Raw genomic sequence first — 21,752 nt, forward strand, 5'->3', positions numbered from 1 at the left:
GACGAGAACGTCCTGGAAGACATGAACAAGCAGCGTCAGGCGCGCTTGGGTTCTGAGATTCTTAAGAACCCCAAGGATCCGGTGTATCCTTTGGTGACGGAGTATGCGGACGTGGTGAGCAAACACCCACCGACCCAACTCCCACCGGATCGAGGCGTACGGCACGAGATTGATCTCGTGCCCGGCACAAAGTATTGTGTCACGAGGCAATGGCCTCTCCCGCGCGAACAGTGCGAGGTCATTGATGCCTTCTTCGCCGCGAAAGCGAAGGCAGGCATGGTGCGGGAATCGAAATCCCCGCACTCGACGCCGACTTTCTGCGTTCGGAAGCGAACGGAAAGTGGCGTCTGGTTCACGCTTATAACAAGCTGAACAACGCAACGGTGCCGGCCCAAACACCGATCCCACGAAAGGATGTGTTGTTGAACAACATGGCCGGGAGCGTACTGTACAGTGCGCTGGATTTGGTAGACGGATACTACCAAATCCTGATGCGAGAGAGTGACATCCCGCTCACCGCGGTAAGCACTCCAAGTGGCATGCTTTGGGAGTGGCTCGTCATGCCGCAGGGCTTGTCTAACGCCCCGGCGACGTTCAATCGCCTGGTGACGCAATTGTTCCGCCCTTTGCGTACCTTCGTACATACGTACTTCGACGACATATTCGTCCATAGCCGTGCCGAGGGAGGCAAGACGGCCATGGAGGTGCATCTAGGACACCTCCGTCGAGTGTTGGACGTGATGCGAGCGAACAAGCTCTACGCCAACATCGCAAGTGCGTTTTCGCGTCACCAGAGATTAAAGTTCTCGGTTGCTTCGTCAGCAACGTGGGCGTTCGGGCTGACCCCGACAAGGTCAAGGCCATAGCAGCATGGCCGACGCCCCGATCCCAGAAGGATCTTCGAAAGTGGTTAAGCTTGGCCAACTACCTTCACAAGTACAGCGCTGGGTACGCGGGCTTCGCTAAGCCCTTGTCGAGCCTCCTTCAGAAGGACGTCGACTGGCGCTGGGAACAAGAGCACCAGGATGCTTTTGACAGCATCAAGGCTAGTCTCCAAGAGGCCCCTGTCCTGGCTCTGCCGGACGAGACGAAGCCGTTTAGCCTCGTCTGCGATGCCTCCGATTACGCCATCGGGTGTGCATTGCTGCAGGACGACACGGCTGGACAGGAACGAGTCATCTCGTTCCAGTCCCGGCAGCTGAAAGCCGCCGAGCGGAACTACCCTGTCCATGACAAGGAGCTCCTGGCAATGAAATATGCACTTGTGAAGTTCCGTGTTCACCTTCTGGGCTCTAGGCCCTTTGTGATCTACACAGACCACGCGTCCTTGAGGACGGCGACTAACTCGCCTCACCTCTCCCAAAGGATGGCGAGGTGGCTGTCCTTCTTCGCGGAATACAACTTCCGCGTCGAATACAAGCCGGGCAAGCTCAACGTGCTTGCGGACGCCCTCTCTCGGCGTCCCGACTATGAGTTGGCCCACATCACGCGGGTGACATCGGATCTATATGATCGGATACGCATGGCGTATCGGGACGATGAGGCTGTCGCGCCTATCGTCAAGTTCCTTAAGGCCGGAACGAGCGCGAAGTCCGACTGGCTCTCGTCGCGACAGCGCTCACGGCTCCACCGATATGAGTTGAAGGAGGGCCTCCTCTATTATCGGGTGGAGCCCACTGATCCTCCACGGGTGGTCGTACCCAACGACGAGGATCTGAAGTTCGACATCCTCGCGGAGGTGCATGACGCGCCCTCCAGAGGCCACATGGGCCGCGAGAAGACCTTTCTGTCGGTCTCTCAGTCCTTCTGGTGGACCCACATGTACAAGTGGGTCGCCCGATACGTCAAGACATGCGAAACAGGTCAGCGGGTCAAACCCGCAGGGCACTCTTCGGCTCCACTACAGAGCCTGCCCGTACTGGCTGATTGTTGGAAGTCGATGAGTCTTGACTTCATCTTTGGGCTTCCCGCCGACGGACACGGCAACACCGGAATTTTGGTGTTCGTGTGTCGGCTGAGCAAGATGGTACATCTTGCTCCAGTTCCCGTCACTGTAACGGGCGAACAAACCGCAAGGTTGCTCGTCGATGGCGTGTTCCGCTATCACGGTCTCCCGGAGACGATTGTCTCGGACCGAGACCCACGGTTCACTGCTGCGTTTTGGAAAACGCTGTTCCCTTTACTGGGAACTCGTCTGCAGATGTCCACTGCGGATCATCCGCAGACAGACGGCCAAACAGAGCGCGTCAATCGAGTGCTCGAGGACACTCTCCGCAGTGTGTGCGCGGCAGCGCCACGTACGTGGTCGTCGCATCTTCCAGTTGTTGCGTTTGCGTCAACAACGCGGTGCACACGTCCACGGGTTCACGCCGTTCTACTTGAACGGCTTCCGCCACCCCAGAGTGCCCCTCACTCTTCGAGGAGACACTGACTCCTCTATTCTAAGTGGGGGAGAGGCTCGGAAAGCCCTTTCCTCCCAGGTCTCGGATGTGAGGCCAGTTTCGCTGCGGAAACAGGTGGAATCCTTTATGGATACCAAGCTGAACATTGTCAGCAGGGTCCGCGATGCCATGGCAGCGGCCCAAGATAAACAAAAGGAGTACTCAGACAAACAAGGAAGAGGAAACTTAAGTATATTTGAGGTTGGTGACTTAGTGTTGCTAGACACGAGGAACCTACCTCTAGACACTGTTAGATCTGTCGGCAGCAACAAACTGAAGCACCGCTTCATCGGACCTTTTGCAGTCCTGGCCAGACATGGTGCGTCGTACACCATCGACCTTCCAAAGTCAATGACGACGCACCCGACGTTCTATGTCGGACGTCTTAAGCGGTACTTTGACCCGCAGGGGGTTGCTGACTCGCAGATCCCCCTTGACCCAGCTCCTCGAAGCGAGGGCCGGTCACAGTCGTCGACGAGGGCGTCGGAGCAGGCACCCAAGTCTCGGTCGGGACGGCAAGGCTGCGGTCAAGACCGTACGCCGGAGGGGCTCCATACGAACGGACCCCGGCGCCATACGCCGAGTACGCTGAGTACGCCGGGTACGCACCATACGCGTACGTCTGGGAGCGTGCCGCAGGCGGCTCCGGACGTGGCAACAAAGCCTCGATCCGTCGGATCATGCGAAAGGCCTCGTCCAGATCGGACGAAGAGGCCCGGCGATCCACCCGCAGGTGCAGGCTCGCGACCTCTCGCTCCACCAGGTCCAGGCGGCCCGCAAGACGAGCGAGCTCGCCCTGATTCCCGGCCTGGGCGGCAGCATTACCGCCAGTCCCAAGGCCAAGTGCAATCTCAAGCACGAGGACACGTTGACGGAGGCGGTCAACCTCAGGGTCCTGTGTCGGACCCGCAGTCGGAGCACTCGGACGAGAGTGGCTCTCGGGAGGCGCCGAGTACTCGTACTCGTACGAGGGCACCTCCGCCCCTGCTTGACCGGAATGGAGAAGCCCACTACCACGTGGAGCGGATCCCCCAGGAGCAACGGTGTCGCGGCAAGCGACAGCTCCTCGTGAAGTGGAGGGGTTATGCCCACTTCGAGAACTCATGGGAGCCGATTGAACGGCTCCTGATTGACTGCCCGAAGGCTGTCGCAATCTGGGAACAGAAGCGGCGGCAGCTTCTTCTTCCTCCTTCTCCTCCTCTTCATCCGAGGAGCCGAAGAGACTCTGATAGGAGCGTCGAGTCTCCTTCTCCTCGCGGAGTAGAGACTTAGAGGCGGTACGCTTCTTTGAGGGCTTGGCGCCTTCGGCTTTAGAGGCCTTAGCGCGCGCAAGACCCTCGGCAAACGAGAGACGTTTGCGAGGATTCTCTTCCTCATCGCCACCGGCTTTGGGAGCGCCCTTAGCCTTAACGGCCGGACTCTCAGAGCGCACAGAGGTCCTGGGACTGTGATCACCGTGATCACTAGCGGGCGACTGCACGCTGTCTTCTTTGTGCTCACTGGGCACTGGGCTGTGCCCTCCCACAGAGCCCGCAGGAGCATCCTGAGTGCTCTCGGACTCGGCATCGTCTTCACTGCCCGATTTGGACTCGCGTTCTACGAACCGAGGGTTCGGACGGTTGTCTGAAGACGAGGGCGACGGACTGCGGCGCCTGCTTGCGCGCTTGTCCGCAGCCGCGTCACCCGAGGAACCGATCGCCTCGGAGGCCACCTGAGTAGCCTCCTTGAGTGCAGAGCCTTTGCCGTGAGACTTAGTGCTCTTGGCCTGCGCCTTACCGGCTGCAGCCTTGGAGCGTGTCTTAGCACCGCTCTTAGTAGTGCCACGAGGCATGTTAACGGTCGAATTGGAGACCTAGACGAAGAGCGCACAGGTTGCTGCTCGAGGCTCTAACTGTGAAGTGAGCCTCCGCCGCGCTCGCGCGGCCAAGTCGATGGTTTTCGACTTTGAGAATGAGAGTTTGTGATGAACACCTCTTCATTCAGATTGGTCGGTAAACCGAACCTAAGTGGGGGAGGATGTAACGGGGTACGTATCCCTAAGTGTACCCTGGTTACATGAAGTGTGACACTTCACACTTCAGGAGTATGACACGTCATACTCCGAGATATTTGGTACAAGGTACCAAGGTCGTTCAAAGCCAACCATTGGTTAAATGACATTGCATTTCTATAGGTAACTAACAGTTTGTATTAAACCCAAACTTAATCTACCTATAAATATACTCAGTTTACAATCTACCTTATTTGGGTCACTTCGCTCTCTTTAATAAAAGAGAGGACCTGTGAACTGCTGTTCACTGAGAGTTTGTATACTCTCGGAAGATAACTTCCTCTTGCGCAAGGTGCTGTGTGACCTCGTCACAGGCGGGCCCCAGTCCGAGATTCTAAGCGGGCTTACCGTTGTGGAGTGATGAAAACGGCGCCGCTAGGCGAGTTTGCCTCCTTCTGGAGGGGGCCATGCTACAGAGGCCCGTGTATTTCGCGTGTAGGGAAGACTGGGGCGGAGAGCCGACGTGAAAGTCGAAAGCACTTTCTTTCATTACGGACCTGATCGATTTAACCCAGGGAGGCAGGAGAGGGTATTTTACCCCAGAGCATGGTGAAGTAGGCTCTGTTGGCAAAGATATTGCTAACCTTCCAGAAGTATTTTTTTGTATGATACTAGCGACAATGAAGATACAGAGAGAGTGAGTGATGAAGCTAGTGATTGCGGCTCTAATACAGCACATCAGCCAAATGAATATCGCGAAGAGTATTGCGCTCCGCCTATTTCGCCTCGTGAGATTATCAGTTTAATGGAGAGTGGTGACGAAAGCAGCCATGACAAGACTGAATGCAACGACGTTGACACCGGATGTCACGATGAAATCGACAATGTGTACTGGACTGTCACACCAGATATAATTTATTTGGACGAGTCCAGCGACGAAAACGACAGCAGGTCTAGCGAACGTTCTCACGGAGCTTCTGAGACGGGCGAAAATGAGAAAGCGAACATTTTGCTCCTACAGAAAGATAATGACGTAGTTCCATGGCCTTCTGATGTAATGGAGATAACCAATACCGAGAACCCAAACAACATTTTGGTACCCGATTTAGGGCCGATGGATTGGTGTGGCTGCGACAAAATTTGCCGACCGGATGGTTGCCCAAATGCACTGGGTAGCATATTTTGTGCTCGGAATAACTGCCTCGACGGATCTGACTGTGGCAATCGACTGAGAACTGTGAGTGGCCTGCACCTAGTGCGTGGAAATATTGGATACTCTGTTTTCACGTCTGAGGATATTGAAAGTGGAAGTATTGTTGCTGAGTACGCTGGTGTGTTGACAACACACGACTACCGTAAGGACAAGAAAAGAACCAGCAACTACACCATCGGTTTGGCCGCGCGGTCGTCGCGCAAGGAGAACTTGTGGATCGAGGCGAAATTCAAGGGAAACATTACGCGGTTCATGAATCATTCCTGTGCGGCAAATTGCCGATTTTACGAGGTTCAAAACCGCCGCTTCGTCACGGTGGTTGTCGCTACGATGGAGGATATTCAAGCTGGAAGCGAGGTCACTGTTGATTATGGCGATGAATTATGGTTTAAATGCCAGTGTGGTGCGGATGGATGCTGTGGTGAATCTATCATTAGCAGTGACGATTCTTCTTAAGGGTTACTATAACGCAAAAACCCGGAATTGAGTAGCTTTCTAAATGCACAAACAAAACAAAAAAACATGAAAGTGACTTCATTATTGCTCGATCGCGAATGAGGGACACTAATAAAAACCCGGAGTTGAGTGACCTTCTAAATGCTCAAACAAAACAAAAAAAACACAAAATTGACCTTTTTGTTGCTCTATAGCGACTGAGGGACACTCTTTTTGAATGTGCTATGTGCCATCCGATTGCGTGCATGAACGCTTGTTGTGGCCTTTCCGATGGCAACTTGAGCAACTCTGTGAAGATCTATTCCCGTTTTCTCCAACACTTCTTATGCGCTTCGTCTTGGGGCGTCCCGGTTTCTTTGTAAAAACTGCAGGTAGCCATTCGGAACTCTGAGTGATGTCTGATTCTATCGGTATAAAGACAGCTTTGGCGTGGAGTGCATTGGCATACACCGACACTTTATAACACGGCTGAAAGTGTGTGTACACGTCCAAACGGTTGCCAGCTACACATTTTGACACACAACCCTCACTTTCATACACCTGTTGGCGTTTGTTTTGAGACTGTCACATACTGTCAATACCAATGGCAGCCCATAGACTTATTGACACACGTTTCACATATACTGACAAAACGTTTCAGGATGATACACGCTCTGACGTTTTTCCTATGTGAATTGGTTGGTCTGTCCGGAATGAATAATCCTCGTAGCTTAAATCGATTTGATCGCTTCAATTTCAATCAAATCGTATGGGCACCATTCCGGATTCCGTCCGGAATCGGCCAATTACTAGAGAGATTTCGAAGAGAGCCAATCTTGGTCCGAGTCCTCGTTCGTAAAACGGGAATAGACCAAGACTAGGAATGCGAAGCAAGAGGTTTCGCTACAAATCTCAGTCCACTCTGCGAAAAGCCTTCGAGCATTAACTAATTGAGGTAATCTTCGCCGTTCCAAAGCAGTTGGCCGGCACCAACCATGACGAATGGTGCTCCTTCACGAGCTCCGTTGTTCTGCTCGAAGCATTCGCTTTTGATCTCTAGCCCACCAAGATGCCAACATTTCGTAAACCTCCAAAGGAGAGTGCCCAGTCGACTGAGGCACCTTCAACAGCCACGACAACAGTGTCCTCCTCGAAATCGATTACAAAAAGAAAAAAAATCAGCAAGCACGACGACCTACTACTACTCCGGCAAGTTAACGCAGTCCAGCCTTTTGCTAGTGTTCGAGGCAGCCTTATGGATGCGTGGACGTCTCTCGCCAACAAGGTGAAAGTCGTGCAGGGGTTTTCCAAGCAGGAGATTACTGGCAAGTCGGCACAGGCACGGTTCAATGTACTGGTGGAAAACCATCGAGAAGCCGACAAAAAGTCGGCGGCAGCTTCGGGAGTCTCAGAGGATTACACGGAGTCGCAGCAGCTTCTGGACGAGATAGTGCTGGCTGTAGATGAGCATGTTAGAGAAGAGGCGCAGTGGGCTCTGGAGTTGAAGGAAAAGCTCGAGTCAGAAGATAACGTTGGTAAGCTAATGCGGGAGGAAGCTGTATCGCGCCTGAAGAAGCGGAAGGACAGAGGTGAAGAGAGCGAGTCTGAGAAGCCGTCGCCGCGCAAGGTAACCATCTACGACCTGATGCGTGAGGACAACGAAAAAGAGCGCCAAATGCGAGCTGAGCAATTTCAGCAGAAGCAAGAGTTGCAGCGAAAGCAGAAGGAAATAGAGCTTCAGGACCGGAAAGAGGAGCGAGAATTTAAGCTTCGTCTTCCTCGATTAGAAAACGAACGCTACGGAAACCTGCTAAAGCTAGCTCTGCTCAAGGCGCGTGGTGGAACGGCGCTCGATGGAATTGTTGGAGAGGTCGGTGACGTGGGCGAAGATGCAGGGGTTGGAGTGAGCGATGGTGTCTTGGGTCTTGAAGGTGGTGCTTGACCGAGCGCAGGAATTTCACCTTCTACCCCAGATAATCCTGTAAGCTGGGTGGTGGCAGATCGAAATACTGGCTGATTTGGTTGCCTCCGTAGTAGCAGTTGTGGCAGTTCGTTAGGAGCATAGCAACTTTAACAAACTTACCGACTGGTGACAAGCGAACCTTTTGCTGTTTATTGTATTCGACGTACGACCACAGAGTTTTCATACACTTGAAATTCCATTCCACCGATTCACGAAGACGACTCATCTCGCTGTTGAAGTCACTTTCGTCGGCACTTACAGAATTTCCTTTATATCCACTGACGATGTACTTACGTGTTCCATACGCAGGGTTACCATAAAGGAGCTTCCCCTCAAACGTGTCTTGGTGTTCATCAAAGTATTCTAGAAGACCACTTTCCCGCAGCATGGTGCTGTCGTGGCGGCGTCCCTCCATGGGACCCCAGAAATGGATACAAAGCCCGTCAGGTGCCGTCACGGCTTGGTAGTTCAGGCAGTGAATGCGCTTGTGCCCGCTGTACAGATGCTTCTGCAGGTTCTCACCTCTTTCGCCATGACGGCGAGGTGAAGGACGACAAACCGCCACCTTGGTGCCGTCGGGGAACCCAAATACGCCCTCCGTCGGAGCCCCTTTCGCCTCGACGGCTTCGCCATACTCCTCCATGCGGGCGCTAACGATCGATTCAGCCATGAACAGCTTGTCCGCAAACGTGTCGTGCACGTAGTCGATCATGTGCAAGAATACACGACACAACCACGCTGTACCCCTTCCAAACGTCTTCATCATGTCGTAGTAGCGCGTTGGAAACGCTAAGCGAGCTAGCATCACGCAGAGGGCAGTGTCACCGAAACAAGTGTCGCCATGTGCCGTCACTACAGTGTCAGGGATGCGCAGCAGAGACCGTGGCTCGTAGACGCCAGCCACATCGAAGCGAAACTCAAGCTCGCTGTTTGCATCGGTGTAGCTAGCGAGGTCAAACGTCACAGCAGGAATCGAAGGCCGCTCAACTTGGTCGAGCAGCAACATGAAGCGAAGCTTTTCTTGCGGCTCATGTACTTGTTCTTGGCGATGTACTACTGCAGCAACGCAGTCTCCGACGACACCATACTGGTGGTGGCTGTGAAAGATTGGTTGTGAGAGGTCTCCAACCGGACAGGACATTCCTAAGAAAACCAGATTCCTAAGACTGTCTTGACAACAATTCCTGGTTCGTGCTCGATGCTGCACTTTTCATGAACGTCAACCGAGAACGGACCAAGAATTGGTGGGGCCGAAATCCTCTCTACTGTCGTGGACTGCTGATCCTGAACCAGCAAATGCGTTGACCATACCTTGTACCTTTTCGCAACCGGCACCATAAATAAATGTGTAGCCACTGATCACTCTGCAATGACAGTGCCAAAACTGCGGTCAAAACCATGTTACTCCGTGCAATCAATTCAATACACCTGTTGAAACCCTTCGTGCGGTATCCGCTGTCTTCCCTTGTCATTCTCTTTCTCGCCCTTCTGTACATGGTCGCACATACTCTCATGAAACCTGTACCTGGCAACTCCAGTGCAGCTGCACGCTCCAAACGACGACACTGCATATGGGGTGTCATGGTCTCCGTTATCACGCTAGTGTCATTCCATAACTTTTGCAAAAGTTTCGAGTCGTTCCAGTCAAGCGGCGACGTTGGTAGCGCCGAGTCCCTCGACACTAAACGACTACAAATGTACCCATTTGGGATTCCCCATTACCAGAAAGCGGTCCATCATCTCGTGCAAGAAGAAGAGAAGGTCGAGCCAGCGAAATGGACGCCTAGTAAGGGATCCAAAGACGAGTGTCTCTACGCTCGGGACTACGGACTGATCCAACGGCTACGGAACACGTCGCGGTCATTTTGTACTCAAGGAGGCAACAGCAGCTCGCCATACACGTTTTATCACGTGTCAGACGCTGGCGTAAGTGCGACGTTGCTCGAGAACTTTGTGTTGGATGTACGAGGCGCACAAGTGGCCAAGGACATCGACAGTCTGGCTGATGATGGTGGCAACCACGACCCACGCTTTAAGTACATGAAGAACGCGACGTTCTGTAGCTGTTCGCAGCCGCAGGATCACGCTCACGGAGCTCCAAACATCTGGAACGAATTCTTCGTAGGAGGACCTGGTGACAACGACCCTACCTGCAAGACCGACACAGTTGACCGAGCTGTCGATGACACGATGACGTTGAAACAAGCCGTAGTGTTGGTGCGGAGAGATGACCACAACCCGTTCTTCCAGATCTCTGGGATTCTAAACGCGTGGATAATGGTGCAGACTATCGGGTGGGAAAGAGACTCAACGCAACTCGTGACCTTTGATCGCGCGCTACCGACTCCAGTTGACGAGCTCCGACACGCTCTGCTTGGCCCTGAGCGTCTAATTATCAGCGGAGAAGAGTTCCAGCACCGAGTTGTGCACTTCGAATCGGCTTTGTTGGCTCCGTACGAAGTCACAGGCCCGCTTATGAGTCATCTGGACGACAATCAGCCCTGCTATGACAATGCTATGATCAAAGAATTCAGAGACTTGGCACTCAAAAGTCTACGAGTAGCTCCACGCGACGGCAAAAGCGACCCACAGCGATGCCTTGTGACCGTCATCTCGCGCAGACCTTACGGTGGTCGTCGTGTACAGCGCCAATGGCGGAACGAAGCCGAAATCCTTCAACGAATGCGTGAGGAATACCAAGACGCGTATCGATTTGGAGAGTGCGAGTTCCAGTCTCTCGAGCTCACGAGCATGACGATGCACGACCAAATGAAATCTATGCTGGACAGCGACGTGGTGATCGGAATGCACGGCGCTGGGATGGTTAACGCCATGTGGACGCGTCCTGGCACGCTCGTTATTGAAATATTCCCACGAAGACGATTTCGATGGGGCTATCGCAATATTTGCCAGTTTGTCGGCTGCAAGTGGCACGATTTCCGTCGAGGAAGAGACATCAAGATCCACACGACGCTTTCGACCGATATGGACAAAATCATCCCGTACCCAGAGTGGAAGAGCTTCTTCGACCCGTTGTTCCAAAATGTAGTGGACGAACTCGAGTGGAAGGTCAAAAAATTAAGTTAACTAACAGTAATAGCTTTTTTTTTTACTTTTTTTCAATTTTAAGTAAGAAATGAAGATAACTTCGTACGTAAAAGTATGAATTTACAAGAGTTTCACTTGTTGTTTTCTTAAGTAGCTTTATGACGCTTGTTGGCTGAAGTTGAAGGGCGATCGTTAGTGTCGTGTTCACTACTGGCTTCTGGTAGTACTGAAAGGAGAACAGTTAGATTACTGAAGTAGTGCAGAGGTGGCTGGCCATACACACGAGATTTTACCTGGTAGTTTCCTGACAACCTTCTTCTTGCTAGACAGCACGTGTTCCGTGGTCTTTTGCCCGTAAATCTGTGGAAGAATGAGTTCAGCTCAATGACAGAACGATGCAACACAAACAACACTCGTTATGTATACCTTGGACGACGGGGACGGTGGCGGAAGTGTCGTACTGAACTGGCGAATGTAGGTACGGAAGGCATGCTGCAGCAAACAAAACCGTGTGAGTCGAGCATAGAAGTGACCAAAGTGTTGTACATGTAGTAGCTTGTACCTGGATTGCAGCATGGACCTTGAGTGATTTGTTTCGGCTATACACGCGTATAATCCGCTCTTCAAACTGCAGCCAAGTATACAGTTAGCAAGAGCATTCTTCTCCGACACAAAAGCATACAGCGCGTACCTTCTCGGGGAACAGCAAGCTGACTTCCTCCTTGGGGATGTGGAACTTGGAGTTCAGATCACTGGACGCGTAGAACGAGACGTTGTCCACGGGGTTGCGGTCTTTAAAGTTGTAGTTTAGTCGGCCATCGGACACGATAATGTCTTCCGGGTCCAGCGTCACACCGTCCAGAGAAGTCTGAGTGGCCAATTCTTCGGCGGTGAAGCGAGGGATGCGCGACATCAAGTGAGGAGGCAGCAGATACTCGTCAATGAACTCGTAAAGTTCGCGGCGACGCACACGCTTAAGCAGCGCGCGTGCGTCAGCTAGCGAGTCGGTCTTGGACGCTTCGATCGACTGCATTTAGACAGCACAATAAGTGAGTCTCAACATTCAATGCCAGCGCTAAGAAATCGACTCCAAGACGCACATGAACGACGTGATCTGTGAGGAACTGGAAGTCCCGAGGCGTCTGCGTAGCGGCAGAAATGCCCAGCTCCTTGTCAGCTAGCAGCATCGCGTCGCAGATCATGAACTCGACCGCTTTGCCCTTGCGGTGATTGTAGATCTGTTTGTGCATCTGATAGCGTTGCTGGAACATGTCGTAGATGTCCAGATTCACACTTGTGTGGTAGCAAATCTCGTTGCCGATCACGCGGTTGAACATGGTGAGTCGAGAAAAGTCAAACACCTTCCGCAGTCCGAAGAGATTGAGCATATCTCGAGCCAAGTAGTCGAACTTGTCCACGTCGATGCAGTTGCGTCCATTCGCCACAATCTCGTACAGATAACCTCTGGAGTCCACACGCGAGCCCATGTGCGTTCTGTATACCACGGGGTAAGGTCGTTCAGTACCCAATCCAGTCGTTTACTCAGTCCATTTTTCACTCACTCTTTAGCGCCAACAATAAGCTGCTGGATGAAGCGCATGTCGTCTCGCTCGAGGTCAATGTTGTTGTCGTCCACCATGTACTCAATCATACGCAGCGACATGTCTTCGTGGTGATACGTCGGTGCATCTGCGCTACCGTATCCTCTCGCAGCGGCCACACGTGGCATGAACTCGTGCTCGAACACGTGCGAGAATGGTCCGTGGCCTAAATCGTGCAGTAATCCCGCTGCGCTCTTCACTTCCACAGCCATGAGCCTATCAATCTTCTACTCAGATAATTGGCAGCATTCGTACCAGAAGGCGAGCGTCTCGCTGCGTCAGCTCCAGCTCCGGTTGTTGCTGTCGGAACCGCTCGACGGTCTGTCCAGAGAGGAAGCTGACACCCAGAGAGTGCTCGAAGCGGTTGTGCGAGGCTCCAGGGAAGACGTAGTAGAGCGTGCCGAGCTGCTTGAGGTCTCGCAGTCGCTGGAACTGCGGTGTGTCCATGAGCGACACGCACAGCCCATTCAGTTTGATGTAACCGTGCACTTGGTCTGTTCTCAGATGTAGCACAACCTGGTTAGAGACCGCTCTATCACTGCATCTACCCAGATTTATTTTGATATAAACCCACCATTGAAGAGCTTAGCACGCGGGTCGTCCGCCACAGGCCACACACTGGCCATTGTCGCTGCGCTGCTGCTGTTCTCTGAGTACTACTCAGCTAGTCGATAGGCGAGAGATTCGCGACACGTACGGGCCACTATTCCGGCTGACAGGCCAGTATTCAGAGCACATTTATTTGTATGTCAACCACATTATTTATTGCAGCTACGTACAACACATCATTTCACATTCGATCTTTGCGACTGATTAACACTCTTCCCATACTGAATCCAAGTGACATTTATGGCCGACGTAGCGTATGTGCAGCTCTCAGGGGCGTCGTCCAGGCCAACACTGGGGCTGTACGCGGGCATGTCGCCGCTCGAGCTGCAGCAGCTGGTGCGTGCGGCCTTAAGCCATCACGATGGTGTCTGCGCCGGCTTTCAGGTGGCTCCTACGACCTCAAACGCACGGAAGAAGCGCCCTTCCAGCTCGATTCAGCGCCTTGTACCGCTCTCCGTGGCCTGTAAAGCGCCAGAACTACTCTCAGGACGCGTCTCCGCTCTGTTTGCACCTTGCGGGGGCTCTCCGAACGCTCTGAAGCCTCAGAACGAGGTGTCAGAGTCTTCCAGCGACGTAATCAGGCTTCACAGGCTGCTAAAGGCGTTGGAGAGCGAGCAGAAGCTCAGTAGCTTCGAGTCTGCCGTGCTCCGAGACCTCTGTGAGCAACAGAGTGCGCGAGTGCTCGCTGCGATGGCTGGAAACGCGTCCGTGGCCCAAAAGAAGCGCTTTTTGCTGGATCTGCTGCGTCCCGAGGGCTCTATCGGGCTCAAAACCGAGCTACAGACCTCTCACCACACGGACAAGGGCGAGGAATCTCTGCACGCTGAGCTGGTGGCCAAGAAAGTGGCTGCAATCGGCAGACGAGTCTTCAGTCCTCAAGTTCAGATGCAGATTTTGGCTCTCAGTCGCGACGGCTGGAAGATCTCTGGCAGCAAGAGTGATGGTCGCTTCGTCGACACCATGGAGCTGCTGAATATGGTGGAGAGACTGCTGGACAAGCACGTGCTGCCTGAGGATCACGGCGCGCACCTGCTGGAGCTGGTGCTGGGCCAGAATACGGTGCTGTGGAGCGCTCTACAGAGCTTCAAGAACGACGGGGGCAGCTTGTCAGACTTGGAGACGACCGCCAAGCGCCTGGCAGCGCTGGGGGTCGACCCGCCGAGGCCTATCGCCCGTAAGAAGAGCAGAAAGAGCCCCAGGAAGCTCAGTAAGAGCAGTAAAAGCAGCTCACCCGCCAAGAAGAGAGTGAGCTCAGCCCTGGCGGTCATGACGTCGCTCCATACGCAGCAGATGCTGACGAGTCTGGAGCTGGATATTATCCAAGCGCTGGTGGCTCAAGACGACACGCAAGTGCTCCAGCTCTTGTGCGACTTTGAGCTGGGAGACGGCGACGTCTCGGCGCTGCGAGACGCCCTAGTGGGGATCGTGGAGGAGATCACGATGGAGCTCGGAGACGAGGAGAAGGCGGCGGCGGCTTTCGCGCGGGGCTTGGACGACGCCGTGCGAGAGGAGGATCCGCTTGTGGACAGCGACGACGACAGCGACTCGCTGGGCTGGCAGAGACACTTGAGCTTCTTGCTGGGACAGTGGCAAGCGCAGCATCATCTGACGCCGACTGCGGCCAAGACGCTGCGGCGGATGGTGGCGCAGCGTCACAACTTGCTGGAGAGCGCGTACGAAGTGTTCGCGGGCGATGGAGACGCCAGTGAACTGCTGGATACGCTGCAACGCGTGGCCAAACTACAGCGACAGATTGAGCAGAGCCAAGCAGGCCAGCGCGTCCTGAATACAACGTCGGCCAGCGGTGTTAGCTTGGAAGATGTGGTGCGCCAGATGCAGCGCCGCGGGACGATTCAGGCTGGAGACGCCGCTGGGTTGCTGGTGCTGTTTCACGGAGGCAACGAGGCTCTACAGGCTGCGAACGAGGCGTTCCAGGCCGACGAAGACGTCCATGAGCTGGAGGACACGCTGCTGCTTGTGGTGAAGCACGCGCGCTTTGGAAGTGACGCCGAAGAGGAGACAGTCGACGAGGTCCAGTCGGTGGCTCGTCTTCTCGCTGAGTTTGGACGCAGTGGTCGCCTGGAGCTGTGGCAGATCCAGCTGCTCATGTCTCTGGTCAAGGCTCACGACCCTCGCTTGCTGGCTGCAGTGGATGTGTACGACGAAGACAAGAACATGGAGGAGCTGGTGGACACGCTGGAGATCTTGGTCGAGCTGGCAGCGTGGGAGCGTCATCGGCGAGCGATGGTACACGACTGGATCGCCCCCTTAGCGAGAAGTAACAAGCTTCCTCGTGGCGGAGCGGAGCGTCTGGTGCAGCTGGTGAAGGCTCGAGACGACCGAGTGGTGGCTGCGCTTGTGGTGTTTTTGAGTGACAACAACAGGGACGAGTTTGTGGACACGCTGGTTCGGATTGCGTGTCTCGAGGCGATGAAGCTGAAGTATGTGCAGGCCGATGCGTCGAGAGAGGGTCATTTGGTCTTGGACTTACTGAAGGAGCTGGAAGGGAAGGGCGTCATGACTGGCGAAGAGCGGGAGCAGGTGGAAGAGCTGGTGTGTCGGGGCGAGGCCAGAATGCTGGCGGCTATGGACGTGTTGGCAGCGACGCATGAAGCGGAGGACTTTGCAGATACGGCTCGTCGTGTCTTGGCCAAGACGGACGAGCGCGTCGAAGAGAAGGAGCTGGACGCTGTCGCGTTGGACGAGCAGAAGATTGAGGCGCCGTCTGATGATGTGGAAGTGAGCGCTTCGGTGTCGGAGAAGAACGAGGAAGAGGCTGCAGGTGAAGAGAGTTCTCAGACTGAGGAGCAGCAATTGACTTGTGACAAGACTGAGGAAGGTGAAGAGAGTGAGGCAGAACACCAAGAAGACGAGGAATCAAGAGAAAAGAAAGAAAATGAGAATGGCGAAGAGGAGGCTGCCGTGGAGGTGGAAGGTACGGAAGAAGTGGCGGAAACCAGCGAGAAGGAGCAAGAGGTCGAAGCTAAGGATGCTTTAGAGAAGGAACAGAAGGATGACGATTAATGGCAAGCTGGTAGATTATAACCACAACGTGGAAGGCAAATCGAAAAAAACTTAACTTAACAAGAAAAAAAAGGTTTTTTTTGTTAAAATGTTCGAGAGCTATTTTACTTTTCTTCACCACGAGCGAAGTAACCCGCAAAAAGACACGGACTTTTCGGTATTAGCAACACGAGACGCCTTGACCCGCTCCAGTGTCTTGTGTTGAGTTCTGAAATATCCCCATTTCTCCTCCACTTCTCTGCTCTCGACTGACTTTCGTAGCAGTTCAGCGATCTTGGCATTGCACCCCGTTGTCATGTTGGGATACGCAGCTCGTAGTTCTGCTGAGGAACAAAGATCAGCTAGAAGCTGCACCACTTCAATGTGCTCTGCGTTCACTGCGTTCTTCAACGCCCGACCGACGTTTGCTTGTCGAAGCCTCACAGTCAACAGGAGCTTCACCACATCCGCGAGACCTTTGGAAGCGGCTTCTTCCAGAGCGCGACCCACGTAATACCAACTGCAATTCTCGCGTAAAACAGCTCGTAACGTGCTTGTGTCTCCACTGGCTGCAACGACCTGCACGCCATACGTAATCACGTACGGCTCGGGGTTGGTTTGCGCTCGGTTACGACGACACAGCCACTTGACCACCTCCAAATGGCCATTTCTCGCTGCCATATTTAACGCTCCACTCGAACACCGTCCAACGTAATGAGTGCAAAGCCACTTGACCACTTTCAGGTGGCCATTCCTCGCCGCCCCATCGATTGCAGCACTTGTGCACCCTTCATTTCGAACCACAGACAGCCACTTGACGAGGTCGAGGCGTCCTCGAGTCGCTGCCCCGTCCATCGCTTTCGTGGTCCACTTACACGTAGCTCCAAACGTGTGAACAACGTATTGGCAATCGTTGTAGACGGCGGCGTCGATGGCCTCGGGTTTCAGCAGCTCGTTGATTCGAAGAACGGCGTGGGATAGCGCCTTGATTCGCTCTGGCAAGGATACCGAGACGCACACGAGCTGAGGCTCCTGCATAGTTGAGCTGCTTTGTTAAAAAATGACCACTTTAATTAAGATACCGGGGGCTTATTCACGGCCATCTTGTTTCTTGGGACGTGACGATTGATCTTCTCTGCGATCTACCGTGTCTATCTCGCGAACATGAAGGATGGTAGACTACTGTCACCTGCCGAGAGCTCGACAATAACTAACACGCTTCGGTTCGAGAACATTTCGCAAATACAAATCTTATTTTTTAATAATTCTGAAGGTATCGGATATTTATTGCTTGGTTGGCGACACTAGAGGAACGAATGCAGGACTTGTAGGAGCCATTTTCTCGCTGGTGCCCATTTCCAGCTCCACAACGGCGTCCAGCTCACTATCGCCTGGCGAAATGTGTCTGCTGGGGCGGTAAATGTAGCACAACGTAAGCTGGATAGCAGTCAGAGTAACCCCGACAATGTTTGGTACGACGATAAATAAGTCATCGTCGACGATTCCATTGACGAGCCACAAGCTGCTGTTGACAAAAATGATGCTACAGAGAATCACGGGGATTGCAGCAGACGACTTGGTCTCAAGCACGAGCTTGATCTTCTCAAACGGTGACGCGTACAAGGCGAAAGTCGTCACATTCGCCAAATAGCCGAACACGTCGCCTAGTTGGTCTCTCGACTGATGAATCGCCCCAACCGCAACTAAAACTGCGTAGATAGTGACCAGAACGAAAGCAGTTGCACCCGGTACAAGGATTCTCATCATGTACGCTCGGTCGGGACAGTATTTAGCGTAGATTGCAACGTAGAGAGCCAACACGACATCACCAAATACACAGACGGAGAACAGCGGGAAAATATTCTTCACCACGTAGGCGTAGATCAACCTGACAAGTAGAATAGCGCACCACGATTAGTGGAGCTGGTGAAGGTTAAAATGAAATCTGAATTAAATAAAGTGAGGGCGTACCAAACATGGTTGCACAATAGCAGCATGACAAGCGGCATGAAAGCCATAACGCCGGTGTCTCTTTGCTTGTGAACACGGTACAGGTCCGGCACCGGACTCAGTCGCTGAGCGATTTGAGCGATTGTAGTCAGAACCTTGATCGTTGTGATGAACGCAGACACCATTTCGATATTTTGGAGCTCGAACAACAGAGCTGAATTCGAAGTGAGAAGGGAGCCAAGCGACATCGGCAGACCCACGAACTCATCTAAACAGTCGCGAATTGTACCGAGTAATCAGAAAAATGAGATGAGCGTGCAAATCCCACGGTCACTATCTTCAAAGCACGAACTCCAACCATTCCGGTGATACAGTAATAGGATACTCAGTCACTGTACACAGTCAAACACATTCCACAAGACGTCTTTTCTTTATTTTAATAGAAGGAAGAGTTGCTTTTACTATCGACATGTTCGTTAATGATATGTTCGAGTGAGTGTTAAGACTCGAATTGTCTGTGAGTTCGACGTCAGAGAGTTAAAGAGTGTACATGTATTCATCCAAGGTTTCAAATTACGTGGAAGTTATACTGGGAAAACCGAATATAATGAGCCTCGCGGCTTTAATTCCACGGTACTGCGTAATGTCATGTAACCTCAGTCAACATTCGTACAACATGCAGGTTGCTGCGCAACTCGGCTTGTTCACCAGCCTCAATGTGTCGTACATCATTCTAACGAGAAGATCACGAACCAGATGATGGGTCTCGTCGCTAGTCAACACCTACCATTTTTCCGTTTTGATTCACACTTCAGGATTTGCCATCTTCTCGACACTGGGGGTGGTGTCTCGAGACCCTGGGGCCTTGTTGCCGGGAGTGATTCACCATCAAGAGCAGACTCCGAGATCATTGTCCTTTGACATTGAGGGTTTCTACTCTTGTTTCTGGAGTGCGCAGTGGTTGAGAGGATGATTAAGCGCCCCGCGTCCGTAGTATCGAGTGAAGAAGACCTGCGAGAACAAAAGCGACGGCGCAAGGCACAATACATGCGCGAGTATCGTGCAGCTCGGAGGTTAGCTGATCAATCCCGTGTCGATGCAGACCAAGCCAAGGAGAAGCGGGACCAGCACGCGACATACAAGCACCAATATCGGGTCGAGCAAATGAACAACAGTAAGGTCAGCGTATAAATTATAATAATAAGTGAGGTGTATTGTGTTACCAGCCGTGTCCAGTCTAAACTCAAATACCCATTCCCGACTTGCTTGCTTTGCCTGGTCGGGCTGTACCTACTCAGCCTGTATCCTGCTGCTTCTTCTTTGTTTGCTATGACGCTGCTTGTTCCCCGTTTTCGTCCCTCTCGCTTTGCCATTGCCTGCAGTCACCTTCTATCCAATGCTCCACCATTTGACGTAGTTCATGCCCCTGCTCCTCCTCGCTAGCTCCGTATATTGCACTTTTGCCTGTGTCCATGGAATAATTTGCCAGCCAATCTGCGGTTTTGTTGTGCCTTCGATAGTGATGTTTCCACTCCGTGATCTGCAATTGATCTGCTAGCTTCCGTTCAAGTCCATACCAGTGCTTCAGCCGCTTCACTTAGGCTCCTTTCTTCTCTTCAAGAGGCCCAATATCATCGCGCTGTCCCCGATCACCTGGATACCCCTCCATTTCCTTGCCGCTGCTTCCGCTAGTAGTCGCTGCAGCCCCACGAATTCTGCCACGTTATTTGTCATGTTTCTGCTGTTCAACGATGTAGCTGCCGCCAACACCACCTTATACCTTTCTTCATCTCGCTTCCATTCCACCAATGCGCTGCCACTTCCGCCAGGACCGGGATTCCCCCTGGATCCGCCATAAAAACCCCAGCAATGTTCGCCCCTCCGTCCCTTCTGGACATCCTTCGCTTGGGCGTGCCTCGGCCCATTGCCTTCTAATTCTGTCCACCACCATTAATTTCTTGTGCGTATGTTCGGCTAGCGGGAACAGCCCCGCCCTGTATCTGAGTAAGGATTCCTGCAGCCTTGCCTTTGTCCGTTGTATTTCTTTTGCTTTCGTGGGCCGGGAGTTCCCGTCCGGGAAGCGTTCTGCTACTTTCCACCTCAATAGTGCTGTGATCATCGTCGCACATCCCATTGTTCACACTGCTGCAGCTACTTCGTATATTTCGTTCCATGTTTCCTCTTTTTGAGCATTGCCCCAGTCAATTAGCCATGGAGGCAGTTTGCTCAGTGTTAGCGCGAAAATGTCTTGCATCGACTCCTTATCGGTGTCCGCATCACCACTCGGAGCTGGCATTTCCCACATTGCCAGCATTTTCCCCCATACTGCTCTGGCGTCCGGGCACTCCCACACTAAATGAGCTTGTCCTTGTGATGTTTCATTCGCACACCTTGCACCGGCGCACGCGTATTCCTCTGTTTTTCCTCTCCAGAGCCGGAGTCGCCCCATCTTCATTCTTAGTACATTTTGCTTCTGATACGCCGTGACTCCGTGCATCCGATGTACTTGCTTCCATTTCAACTGCTTGATGGCCCTGTAAAGAGCCTTGTTCTCCTGTGCTAGTTTGTTATTCATGAGATCCTGCACTTTGGTTGCTTTGCTCCTGCTGCCTTTCTCAATGACACCTTTGCATTCTCTCCGCGTCCTGCACCATCTCCTCTTCCCCGCCCATACTGGCCGCATGTGGGTCAGTGCAGGGTGGGGCGTTACCCAGACCGCTTCTTTTTGCGTTTTGAGCAGCGCCGCGATGTTTGCGCCGATTTCCTCATTGCTACCCCCCGTTTTGACTTCCTGTTCCTTGAAGGCCCAATCTATGATGGACTCTGGCTCCTGCTGTAGACTGCTCCACCCAAAATTGATGGTGCGGGTCCTCTATGTCATACTTCACACGTAATTTGTTATCATCGGCTGGTTTGAAGACGAGCTCCGGGAATTGAACTAGCAGCGAAAGTCCGAGCTCGCGGAACATATGTGCCTGTCGGCTTTCCATAGGCATCTTCACAGTCTGCGGTTCCAACACGACTTTACCATATCCGATATAAGATATCGTTAAGATGTCCTTGAGCGATTGCACCTTGTGTCCATCTAACAGTTTCTTGTAAGCCGTCCATTTCTGTTGTGTACCCCTCGAGTCTCTCGGAATTAACTGCTTGTTTTGCAATTCTTGTACAGCTTGGTGGATCATTTCGCCCCTTGCTTTCTCCCGCCTTTGCTTGGCGATCGTCATTCGTCCCAAAAGTCTCGATTCCAAATGGCACATCAGTCCTGGTTGCTCCCATCGTGTCTTGAGCCCCATGGCATGTTTCATTTCCTTCCTAAGGGAAGCCGCCTCTTCATTTTCGAGGTCTATCTTCTCTGGAGCGAAAACCGTCTCCACCATCGGTGTTCCAATAGTCCATAAGCCCGCTTTCCATTTAGTCTTTGTTCCTTCTTGTGTGGGCATGATGTGCCCTATGTGTAACCCCTCTTTGCTCTGGAGCAGCCTGCCCGCCACTTGAG

The 21,752-nt window shown here is 52.9% G+C and overlaps 4 protein-coding genes across 4 annotated transcripts; 2 read left to right on the forward strand and 2 right to left on the reverse strand.

Annotated features, from left to right (window-relative positions):
- Positions 1-9,536: 9,536 nt before the first annotated feature.
- PITG_14483 (uncharacterized protein) lies at positions 9,537-11,129 on the forward strand (the record flags this gene model as incomplete). The annotated part of the gene is made up of 1 exon (XM_002898896.1): positions 9,537-11,129. One exon carries the CDS (start codon positions 9,537-9,539, stop codon positions 11,127-11,129), a length of 1,593 nt encoding a protein of 530 aa, XP_002898942.1.
- Positions 11,130-11,412: 283 nt separating this feature from the next.
- Positions 11,413-13,317, reverse strand: PITG_14484 (uncharacterized protein; the record flags this gene model as incomplete). Its single annotated transcript, XM_002898897.1, has 8 exons — positions 11,413-11,450; positions 11,552-11,582; positions 11,653-11,718; positions 11,782-12,117; positions 12,191-12,584; positions 12,653-12,885; positions 12,947-13,185; positions 13,266-13,317. 8 exons carry the CDS (start codon positions 13,315-13,317, stop codon positions 11,413-11,415), a joined length of 1,389 nt encoding a protein of 462 aa, XP_002898943.1.
- A 292-nt stretch (positions 13,318-13,609) lies between these two features.
- Positions 13,610-16,324, forward strand: PITG_14485 (uncharacterized protein; the record flags this gene model as incomplete). The annotated part of the gene is made up of 1 exon (XM_002898898.1): positions 13,610-16,324. One exon carries the CDS (start codon positions 13,610-13,612, stop codon positions 16,322-16,324), a length of 2,715 nt encoding a protein of 904 aa, XP_002898944.1.
- Positions 16,325-17,587: 1,263 nt separating this feature from the next.
- On the reverse strand, positions 17,588-19,164 carry PITG_14486 (MtN3-like protein; the record flags this gene model as incomplete). The annotated part of the gene is made up of 3 exons (XM_002898899.1): positions 17,588-18,191; positions 18,275-18,521; positions 19,041-19,164. The coding sequence occupies 3 exons, from the start codon at positions 19,162-19,164 to the stop codon at positions 17,588-17,590; spliced, it is 975 nt and encodes a 324-aa protein (XP_002898945.1).
- Positions 19,165-21,752: the final 2,588 nt, after the last annotated feature.

Source organism: Phytophthora infestans, genomic scaffold (assembly GCF_000142945.1).
Source record: "Phytophthora infestans T30-4 supercont1.34 genomic scaffold, whole genome shotgun sequence".
Classification (NCBI taxonomy): domain Eukaryota; phylum Oomycota; class Peronosporomycetes; order Peronosporales; family Peronosporaceae; genus Phytophthora; species Phytophthora infestans.